The sequence below is a fragment of the Diadema antillarum genome, unplaced genomic scaffold (genome assembly GCF_040938485.1).
Source record: "Diadema antillarum isolate AM-2024a unplaced genomic scaffold, OU_Dant_1.0 scf00000081, whole genome shotgun sequence".
Taxonomy (NCBI): Eukaryota; Metazoa; Echinodermata; class Echinoidea; order Diadematoida; family Diadematidae; genus Diadema; species Diadema antillarum.
The window spans coordinates 1,124,252-1,136,295 of NW_027270970.1; the positions used below are offsets into that span (position 1 = coordinate 1,124,252).

General features: G+C 38.5%; 1 protein-coding gene across 1 annotated transcript in view; it reads left to right on the forward strand.

Annotated features, from left to right (window-relative positions):
- Positions 1-12,044, forward strand: part of LOC139717744 (ATP-binding cassette sub-family C member 9-like) — a 55,108-nt gene that overhangs the window by 11,622 nt on the left and 31,442 nt on the right. The window contains exons 4-11 of the mRNA XM_071629248.1: positions 1,893-2,081; positions 4,922-5,074; positions 5,957-6,112; positions 6,549-6,683; positions 8,394-8,556; positions 9,312-9,352; positions 9,954-10,202; positions 10,751-10,912. Of these exons, the coding sequence (XP_071485349.1) occupies positions 1,893-2,081; positions 4,922-5,074; positions 5,957-6,112; positions 6,549-6,683; positions 8,394-8,556; positions 9,312-9,352; positions 9,954-10,202; positions 10,751-10,912 (1,248 nt within the window). The remainder of the gene's footprint in view (positions 1-1,892; positions 2,082-4,921; positions 5,075-5,956; positions 6,113-6,548; positions 6,684-8,393; positions 8,557-9,311; positions 9,353-9,953; positions 10,203-10,750; positions 10,913-12,044) is intronic.

Sequence of the window (12,044 nt, forward strand, 5' to 3'; positions counted from 1 at the left end):
CCCTGGTTTTAAAGATGACAACAACAGTAGGCCTATTAGTACACACATGTGATCCTGGAATACACCGAGCGTGTAATGTACTATACACAATCACTAGCTGCTTGTACATGCGCTTTCCATTGCCAGCTGGCTAACCAGAAGCGTGGAGGGATCAAGAAAATTTCGGGCTGATGGAGACGCACCCCAAGATAGCGCGCTACTTCACGAATTAGCGCTCTAGTTGACGAACTAGACCAAGATTTTGGGGGAAATTTTCCCGATCAAATAACGCGCTATCTGCGTCTTCACTACACAGATAGCGCGCTATTTTGACATCGGACTAGTTTGGTAACCGCAAGATAGCGCGCTATTTTGAAACTTCGGGCTGATGAAGACACGCCTAATGAGGAGGATGGACTGATTTTGCTACAGCATGCATTTCCCATAGGCACTTGCCAGAGTGTACTCTGGACTCGTCTTCAACGGGTTAAGGAGGTTAGATCTTTTCCATTTAAAGGCGTACATAGTGTATACACAGTGTGAAAACAAAAAAGAAAAGATCAAAAAAGTAGAGGAGGAACAACAAATTTCCTTTTCAAAGATTGTGTGAATAGCTGGAATGTGGTTGCCCAAAGTACAGTGTATTATTAACACAAGGACGAATTGTATGCATATAGCCATTGAAAGTCCACAGGATGCTGTCTGTACAATGTACACCAGGCTTTCGAGGAGACAAAAGACCTTTGGTTAAGATGTAATGCCAATTTGTAGTGAAAATGGATGCGTGGTAATGGGCAAATAGGTTTACAAATATGCATATTAGTTGCTTGAATGCATCACCATTTGTCACCGTATTGAAGTTTGTACAAAAGTTATTCAAGGGTTAAATCAAGAATTATTCTTGGCAAGGCTTTTTTTTTTTCTATTGGCCAGGCTTTTTTTTTTTTTCTATTGGCCACTTGTGTTTACATCTACAGCATTTGAAAAGAAGTTCTGGAAGAAAAAGCACCAAGGATACCTCAGGGACAAAAAGTGATATCTGAGATGAAATTCCAGAGCTACATGTATGGCCATAGTGGTCTTTTAACAATTCAAGCCCAGGAAATGAGTTCACTATGTGAGACACAATCACTTGCATTGTTGCTATCCATATCAAATTGTACCTAGGGAAATGTTACAATATTAGTAATTTATTTTGGATCATTGATGAAACCATCAAAGATACATGAGAAATTGATAGGCCAAATTTGTGTGCCCTTAGCATTATGACCCTTGCAGTTACATACCGGATAGTGCATACATGTACGAGTTACAAAATAGCTGATGATCATTTTTCACCTCCAACTGTCACTGTTAACCAGACTGGGTTTTTGATTTTCGGCCAATTATTGCAGACTGTTTTTAAAAAACACAAGTTATCTGTCATATGTGAGATCCTTTTCTTGATCGTGGTCACTTTTTTTTTTTTTTTTTTCAATTCAATTTCGGTTTTATTAAAAAAACACCAAAGAAAAGTCCGAAGACTAACCATATTTGGTTTACATCAAACGTTACAGCTATACAACTTTACAGGGAGACATAAAGAAAAGAAATGAAACAAACTGACACTTTACACAACAACTGATTCATATTGACAACCCCCCCCCCCCCCGAAAATAAATAACAGACTATATTCACATTATCATAAAAATTGGTAACACAAACACCAATAACAACAACAAAGGTAAGGCATCAACAGAAGAGAAATTGCACACATATGGGTCAGTACTGGCGAAAAATAAGAAATTTGACGAGAGAAACAAATGCATGATGTTTGGTCGCAGTAATGACAGCACCCTCTTTATACAGAAAACACTGTGTATAATTGCCTTACTCCAATCACCGTGTCCATTCTTCTCTACTAAAAATGACAGGAAAGCAAGGCCAAGGAGGGCAAGAAGCCCAGTATGTTTAGAGTCTACTTGAGTGTGTACGGCAGGATAAACATATGGGCTGGCCTCGTGAAGCTGGTGGGAGATGCCATGGGGTACATCGGACCCCTGTGTGTTGGAGCCATCACTCTCTACGTCACTGAACTACAGTATCCCTCAGGGGATGTAGAGGTGAGTCTGAACTTCTTCTATTTCTCTCCAGGGTCCAGTTGACTTTATTACAGGAAGTGATCAAACAAACCAAACAATACAAGTTTTACTGGGACTGGATGGTGAGTTAAGAAGATTTTATAGCTCCATTTGTTTTCAAGAAGTAAGAAGATGAGTCATGGTCACATGTACACTGTATGCAAATTACATATATGCAAATCATCACATGTATGCAAATTAGATAGGATAACTTGGTGCTATTGGCTCACAAGTCTCCCATTACAGCCTTCAGCACTGCCCTGTGTGAAAGGATCGTAGAAAACAATCAAGCTACATGCATACCTTTCTTATTTTGTGCATAGAGTGCTTTCAATAGTGCATGGGTTCATGAGAGCGTGAGAAGCACCTCAGAAAATGCAAATCCCTTTGTCCTGTAATTGCTGGGAAATATACATTGTAGCATGATATAGTTCAGGCACACTATGACCATTTTGTCTTTTTCTTTGTGTCATGTGACAGTGGTTTTCTGCATCATCTCAGAATATATTGTATGTCCATGCAAAGTGATTTCTGTTCCTGTACAGTGTACTACAGTATAGTCCTTCATATGATAAAGATAGAAATGGAAACAAAAGTGTAAGATTTTAGCATCAATTATATCATACTTCATGCTGAATCATTTGTTCAGTAAGACAGCTAGATCTCTATCAATGAAGGTCTGCTAAGATATTGTGTTAGATTCTAGAGGACTGCTTCAGTGCCCTGTCACACTGTAAAACTGTTGACTCACTTTACCAAAAACCATCATGAGCAGTATGCTGAATACATTCCGTTTACTCTGACTCATCATCATCTTACCATATTCTTGGTGCATGTCAAGTTTAATGTGTAACCAAAACCACTTCAGTATTCTCAGTCCTATCAGCAATAAGTGCATGTTTAATCCCAAACATATGTTTACCTGCCTGTCTGCATGCTTTCTTTATAAAGGTATGAAATTATTAGGTGCACTGGCACCAGTAGAATATACTCCGTACAGATGCTTTATTAGGATTCAAAAACCTTCGGGAAAGGATAGTTTTCAATATTGCAGTTTTAGATGTTTTTACATGGTGTCATGCCTTATGTGACAGAAAATACTGCATGGCTCACCACAACCTCTTTGATGCTTTAAAAACAAATGTTCCATATATATATAGTAGTTTATATCTTTCTTCAAAATGTCCATTGCTTTTAGGTCAATACTGATACAAAAATGTACGTAAAATTATATTCTGAGTGTGACTAAATAATCAGTATTTTGGTCTTTTTTCAGTCCCCCCCCCCCAAAAAAAAAGAAGAAAAAATGCAGGGCTCAGGTTTCATGGAGAATACTGTTTTTCCCAAATAGGCCGGTTTACTAATATATGCACAGATCTTTAATTTTGCACATGGCCGCAACCTCGGGCAAACAAAGGATACGAGCCTGCAACGTCGGCTGCTGCAGGTGTCCCCGGCACGTCCCCTCATGTAGACTTACGTGTATGTTGTGTACATGTGTGCGATGCATCAACTTTGACTTTACCTCCTGGCATTTCTTGTGGCTCTAAATCAATTCCCAACCTTAGATGAGGGAGAATTCTGCTGTGATCAAACGCAATTTGGACTATAGTTTCGATTTTGTCTTCAGTAGTTCTCAAAATGGGTGGAAAACACTGCTGCTACGGAACATGCAACAGTATGACCGCCTCACTTCATACTTCAATGATTTTAAGCATTATGATTGATTGTAAAATCAATATGTTTCAAAGGATTTTTTAAAGTTAGACTCAGACTGATTAGACTTCATGAAATAGAATGACGATTTTGACCTATTTTTCTATTAACAATAACAGTTAGGGGCCTAGCCCTAGATAGACTAGATCTAGAGTAGATCTAGACGTAGACGTAACATTAAAAACAAAAACAATGATGGACCTACCCTCCCTTACATTCGCAGTAGGCAACATCTATTTCCCCCGTTGACTTATTCATCACGACCCAGGTCTGGTACGTTGGTTTGTTGAGGTATGTCCGGTCCTTTTGCGTCGGCCTAACCTCACCAAGGAAAACACAAACAGGGCTCATGTCCGAAACCTCATTGAACTCAGGCTTGAAACATTCCCATCCGTGAAAAGACGGTAGTCCTCAAATGACTTGTGTCCCTTTAGCTTTTCCGGTCCTAGTCAGTCCGATTGATGATCAGGTAGTTGAACACGTCAAAGAGTCCAAAATCTGGAATACTCTCAGAGTTGGATGTAAACCCAGCGAGCTTGGTAGGATCGGAGAACGAGCAGCCTACCCGAGCGAGCTTCTCCTGCAGTGACCGGCGGGTGTCCGCCCGGGAGAGGTCGGGATCGATGGGCAAACCCAAATCGGCTACGGCAGTTGCACTAGTTTGATGAGTTTCTCCTTGTTGTAGCCACTTGTGCTCACACCTCTATCCCTCAAATACTCAGTTAATGCCTTAACTGTCCAATCCTTCCATGGCTTGCTCGAACTTTGGCTAGAACTTGAAGCTGATGCCATCACAAAGCAAGATTATAGCAAACAAAAGTTGTCAATTATCCGCAGCGAGTAACGATCGTAAACAATACACGCGTGAACGCAAAAACAGTGTGGCGTGCGCGTCCGCGCTTATTTCGCTTGCCCGACTTAGTTACAATCACTAGGATCGCGTGGGTGTGACGTCATTATGCATATCATTAGTAAACCGGTCTATTGCATTTATACTACACGTGTGTATTGCAGGAAGGTAAATGCTGTGAAAGAGACTTGTAGTATGATTGTTTTACCAAACAGGAAATTGCTATTATGACATCATGGTTAAATGTCTTTATCAGCCTGCAGGGTTTATATCCTTCAGCCATTTCTTTGCCAATGGCTTTGTCCTGGTTGGAGTCATGTTCCTGGCAGCCACAATCAAATGTGTCAGTCTTCAGACTCATTACCACATGGTCATCCTGGAAAGTTTGCACGTCAGGACAGCCTTACAGGTGAGGACCAGCATGAGAGGGCGCCAGTAGGCAGTGAACCAATTCAACATCCCTGTATATTAATTGCTAGAAGTACACAGGGTTGGCTGTAGATTTATTGTGGATAGTAGTAGTAGTAGTAGTAATAATGATAATGATAATAATGATGATGATAATAGTAATAATAATAATGATAATAATAATAATAATGATAATAATAATAATAAGAATAATAATAATAATAATAATAATAATAATGATAATAATAATAATAATAATAATAATAATGATAATAATAAGATAACAATAAATTTCCTTAAGATGTAATGAAGGAAGCATAAGAATTCTGTGAATCACATTCTTTTAAACCTAGTTGACATATTTCAAAGACTTCTTCAAGACATGTCTCAGGGACTACATGACTGATAATATGATTGCCATTTGTAAATGTTCTATGATTGAGAGTATGTGAAGAAAAAGTGTGGAATTATGAAACATATCTTGCTATAAAGTGAGCTGATGCTCCTGGTTGTATGATATTGTGTATGATGATTGTTAATCTCGCTTCAGCTGATTTTACTGTGGATGACATCTGTCATAAATAACAAATACAGTGTAAGATTTTTGAGGGCTTGGGTTGAGTAAGTGAAGAAAATTAAAAAAATGAAGAAAATCTAATTATTAAAAACATTTGATGTAATCAATTCCAGAATATGCAAAGACTTCTTACTTCTGCAGAAGTCATTATAGACACAGAACTGGAATTAGTTGTTATGGGCCCTTTGAATGATAATTCCTTTTGTCATTCCTCCTTGCAGCTATGTCTGTTTTCCGTATTTCTTTCAGTCTTAGCTAATCTGAAATGTTTTTTGTTGTTGAAAATCAAACGTTCATTTTGCAAAGACCATGGTGTATGAGAAGTCGCTGCGCCTTTCGACGTACGCCACAACAGGAGGTATGATGACCATGGGACAGATCACCAATCACATGTCTACCGATGCCATGTCGCTGCTCTTCTGTTTCCAGATGATGCACTACTGTTGGTCCATCCCACTCCAGGTCAGGGAAAGACATCCAGTACACTACCGTTATAACGAACACGGTTATAATGAAATTCTGGATATAATAAAGTTAACATTCACGACGCAACATTATTTTCTCTGTATTTTTCTGTGTTTATTTGTTCAAATGTATCAAAATTTCAATATAACAAAAGAAAACTTCTGGCCACGGGGACTATGTTATAGTGGGAGTCCACTTTACAAACACAAGGTGATATCGCATTTTGTGTTTTCTGCAGCGTAGAGTAATGGTGAACTAATGAACGGTGTGATCATGAAGCGCAAATTCCTGTTAATTCGTGTATCATGGATTATATATATCCAAACATTCCTCAATCTTTGACCCTTTATAGCCATCGTGTGTGCTTATATCAACCCAGACATACATTGAGTATGCCTTCATGATGTAATGCTCTCTCTCCTCTTACCAACAGATTGTCATCACCTTGGTTCTACTGTATCAACAGCTTGGTTGGTCAGCCTTAATTGGGGCAGCAGTGTTTGTCGTCCTCCTCCCCTTCCAAATGAAGATTGCTGGTATGATGTCCAAACTTCAGAAAGAGACCTTGGTAAGAATTCTCCGTTCCTGTGATTTAGACATATGTCCATATAACTCATATTGTCATATGTTTGCCCAGAAACTAGGCAGATATTGAAACTGATTTCACCATGATGAATCATTAACTACAGTTTAATCAAATTTCGAACCTTCAACACAGAAAAGCAAATATAAGCCCATAGAAGCTGAAATTAATGTTCAAAGTTGAGTGTGAAATTTCCATAAGTTTCCATATACACCCCATGTCATCAATCTGAAAGTAAATTTACACCTAGGACATCTAATCACGATATTTCAATAATGTGTCACTATTGTCCATGTGTTTACAGTGCACTCCTGTTATGGACAACATTGCTATAACAAAATTTTGGAAACAACAAAGTTAGGTTCAAGCCTTGAAGTTATCATCTCTAGATATCTGAACACACTTTTTTTTTGTTCGGATATAATGCAATTTCGATATAACGAAAGAAAACTGCCAGTCCTAGGGGGTATTTCAGAAAGTTGTTCTTAAAGTTACGAACGACTTTAGAAGGACTGTTGGTCATTTCTTGTGCTGAATTATTGAAATTCTGATTAGTACAGCACATGTGTGACATGTGTGACATTCGTTTTTAAGTCGTTTCGTTACTTTAAGAACAGCTTTATGAAACACCCCCTTGAGGACATCATTTTAACGAGAGTTGCCTGTATCTCTCTCTTGATATATGTGACCGTGCACCACAAAACGAACAAAAAGTCGCACACACTGATTTTGCGTGAGGACTGAAAATAAGTGAAATGGGTCAACTTAGCCGATATTGACTTTTTCATATTTTCTGAAATAGCAAGCCTTCTTTTACATTATGCTAAAATGTGGGATCATAAAACGGGCGGGAAAGTGGGTTTTTTTTAGCAGTTTATCTCGAATATTTTTGGTAGAATAGTGTATTTAGGTGTGTCTTTAGAGTCCCTATTTCATTTCTGAAAAACCTTGTACACACTCTTCACTTTCAACTCTAATAACTTTTGAAAGGATAGTGCTACTGCTTTGAAAGTTAGCATTAATTATGGACAGAATGTCTTAATGAGGCATGCTTAATTTCAGTTTAATTTGATAATCCCTTCATTTTTGTTACTCGGGTGGTTTACTTCCTGTTTTTTGTCCCATTCATCGCACAGCCAGCACGGTTTGGTAAAGATTACGCGCTTGAATAGACACTGTATTTCAGAGCCTCTTTTCTCAGTTCACACTTTTCCTGAGTTTGTGCTTTCTTTCCAATATTTAGATAGGTTAGGTGAGTCCATTTTATTTGAGTTATACATCATTTTAAAGCTTAAAGTCTGCTCTTCAGAATATAGTCTTAACTAAAAATTCATGTCTGGCGACTTTTTGTTTGTTTTGTGGTGCAGAGTCACATATTATGTTTTATACTCATACGTGTACTGTATTAGCTGTTATCTTCACAAGGATTTAATTTTCGCAAATTTCACGAATCACAGTTGGATTGCAGATTTACCAATGCACGAAAATGTCTTGATGTGCTTGGATGATAGTGCATTTAAATTAGCGTCGCCATCAATTTTCGAAAACAGCGTCTCGCGAAAATGTCTATGACCTCCTTATCCCATTTGCGAAAATATCTGTGCGCGAAAATAACAGCGTATGCAGTATATCCATGAAATTCAAAGCGTTGTATTGTTTCCTATAATGGTCCACAATACTTGTCTCTTACCCCAGCTTCTGTCAGACCAGCGGTTGAAGCTTTCCAATGAGCTGCTTCAGGGAATCAAACTCCTCAAACTCTATGGATGGGAAGAACTCTACTGCAAGGCTATTGAAGCTGTTCGTGTTAACGAACTCTGGGCCATGTTCAAGATTAATGGCAATATTGTGGCTACTAGTAAGAATGGACAGTTTTAGACAATCTTTCTCTCTGCGATTTTGTTTTTTTGATGATAGATTTGAATTTTGCAGAGTGTAGCTAGATGTAAATGATGGTTCCATGACATTTGTTCCTCTGACAAATGCTCTCATGAACTATCTGTACACTATTACGCCAAATATGAATGCTACCCGCAAACATGACCGTAGCCCTAATCCTAATCCTCACATCAGACTTAACCTAAAACCCTATCGCAGCCCATACCTTCACCCCAAGTCCTTCCAGAAAATGAGACTGGAGCAATTGTCACAGGAGCAAATGTCGTATTGCCTTAACCAGCTGAGGACGAGTCCCAAGTATACTCAGGCAGGTGTCTATGGAAAAGGCATGTTGTAGCAAAATCAGGCTATCTTCAACGTGGTATTAAAATGATGTAATGTTCAGTGTGTATCCAGACAGAAAGAAGGAATAGATCTTCTTCAGGCCGGTGTCATTTCTTCTCATGTAGATAAGATGAGACATTCTTGGTTTTCTTCTTCTGCTGTGGCGGAAGGAGCTGCCACTTGAGAAGCACTGCTTGTAGGATTTTGTGTTTTGATAAAGTGGGTATTGTGGTAGAGATATACAGCAAGAGATCTGAAATTCCCCATTGTAAAGTAAAGGGATAGATCAAAGTAACCTCATATACAGTATTAGATGGAATGATTCCAAGTCACCTGTTGTGCATTTGAATGTCTTATTATTGTCTTTCTTTGACCTTGTCTTTTCTCCAGTGCTCATTACATCAGCTGGCCCAATATTAGTCACATTGGTGGTAAGTTTACAATTCAGCAAAAATATCATCTTGAAAGAATATAAACTGCCTCAAAAACTTGCTACATCCTGAGTGATTAGTTTTTCAAATGTGAGCAATCATGTTTCCATCTTCCATTTTCACAAGCTTTCAAATATTTTCAAAGTTTGTGCCTCATAGAAACATGTCATGGCGAGAGAAAGTGAATTAGTCAAGTACCGAAATGAACAGGCCATGATGAATTTGGAAAAATGTCAATAACCAGAAACTTTGAAACAGATGAAGAAACAACATAAAATGAGTTCATTGTATGTTGCTACTAATCCAAGATGCCACCACAGTTTTGATCTGCGGACAAAAAAAAAATCATTTTTGCAAGTTACTGTATCAAATTTTCTTATACCATGCATAGTGTTGATTCAGATTCTACTCGAATTTTGATCCTATGTACTTATGCATACCTTGGTCACATAATGCTTGTAATAGATTTTGCAGATTGTTTATTTTTTTGGTTCATAGTGGAGTAGATGTGAAGGGAATCTAAATTCTTCTGAAGTATGTTGACATGCAGCCTGGCAAGAAATCTAATATCTTTCTCTTTGTATCTCTCCCCATCTCACAGTCGTTTGGGACTTACACCTTTCTGACAGGGAAACCCCTGACCCCTGATGTTGCCTTTTCCTCACTCTCTTTCTTCAACCAACTGACCATCCCACTCTTTCTGCTGCCCATGACTTTGGCCACTATGGTCAATGCTGTGGTCAGCTCCAACCGTCTACTCAATTTCTTCATGGCGCCTGAGGTGGAGACAGCAGAGTTTGCTGAAAACCTTCGAGAGGAGACTGACGGCTATGGCCATGACAATGGACAGGTGAGTTTGGAGCTTCTGTGTAAGTTAGGCACCAGTGGAGTTATTTATTGTTTGCTTCCAAAGAAATGGAGACTTGGTAGATTTTAAATAGTGAAGAGTACTCTCCAACTCGTTTGAGATGGCTACCTGAATTTCAAATGGCACTCTTTTTTTTTTCTATAATGAAAATTGATAAATTTAACTGCCAGAGTCATTTACTAGTGAATGAGAGAGCAGAGCAAAGATAACCACATACTGTAAAAGTGGAAATTTTGTTAGTGTGGAAATTTTTGCACTTTACGCACAACTAGAAAGTAGTTCGAAAATAAAAGCAGGCAAATATTTTTGCATGCCATATGTTCCAGTACTTACTGTCTTGATTTTGTGGAATCAAAAATTTCAATACTCTTCTTACTTGGCTGGGGTGAAAAATTAGTCGCGCAAAAATATCCACTTTTACAGTAGTCCTAGTCATAGTCCTCCATGTAACATTAACAATGCTCTTGTTGTTATGATTGAGTATCAAGTAATTCCCACCTTTTTCACCCCAAAATTTGATGGCTTTTTAGCTGCCAGCTGTAGATTTCCGTCAGCCATCATCCAGTGAGAAGGCATCCCTTTTACAAAATGAGGACAAGTCCAATCACCATAGCAACGGCTATGGCTCGCTGGACCGCCGCTCTAAGACTGAAAGTGCACCAAGTCCAGTACCAGATGATGTGGCTGTGAAGGTGAGAGGGACCATGAATGTAACATTGTTTCTATGGAATGTTACTCTCATGTAAGACCTAAGGACTATCATTTTCTCTACTTTTTTTTTTTGTATTCATGATGATTTTAATATCAGCACAATCTTTATGACATATTGTGTTAACTTGATTTTTGCAAAGATTATAGCGTTCTTGAAACTAGAAAATGAAGAAACAGGGTATGACTATACCTATCATGATTTTATAATCATTAACGGTTTCATTGTCATTTTACAGAGTGTTGCCACGTACCTGATTTTTGTTTGAGTACAAAGTTCATGGATGACTTATGATTCAATAATACAAATAACACAGCAACAGCAAAAGTCCTTGGACCTGAGACAGAGTGAAATGTGATAGCAAGAATTACTCTTGGAATGAATTTGGATAAGGGAATAATTTAGTTCACTCATTCATTTAAGATCGTTTTTAAAGTCAAATATTATGAACTACAGTCAACCTTGGATACCTCGAAGTAGTCGGGACTGAAGAAATTGGTTCGAGGTACGCGAACTTCGAGGTACGCGTACGTCGAATTTTCTTCGACTTATCCGATGTTTGTCGATGTTCAACATGGTATCTGTTACAGTGCCTACCGATTGTTTGTATGCTTGTCAGTTGGATTTGAATCGACTTTGATATGAATGAATTGAATGAAAATCGATGTTCTTCTTTCATCAGTGTTTTCTGGTGGACAATTAAATGACTTATCACCATAAAAACAAAAAGAAAATAGCGGTACCTAATCGAGTGCAAGACAGGGTTGCAGAACATGCGTGCTGAATGTACATTGCGTGTGGATGACCGTGGTGTGTCTACAGAATATACTGTGTATGCATTTACGTAATACTCGTACACGTCATGTGGAGAAACCCTTCGAAACACAAACTAGATTTACCAAGCACAGTTACACAAGAATCACAGTCTTAGCTTTGCAACTATTAATATTTCGCACAACTATGGGTGTACATGTAGCTCACCAAGAACATCACTACAGGGAGCGACGGCAATGTCGCACCGCTACGCACTGTCAGTCTTCCATGTGTCTACCATCAGCACTCACAGTCAGCAGATTGATACCGTTAATCATTTCCAAATGTAAAAGCAACAATCT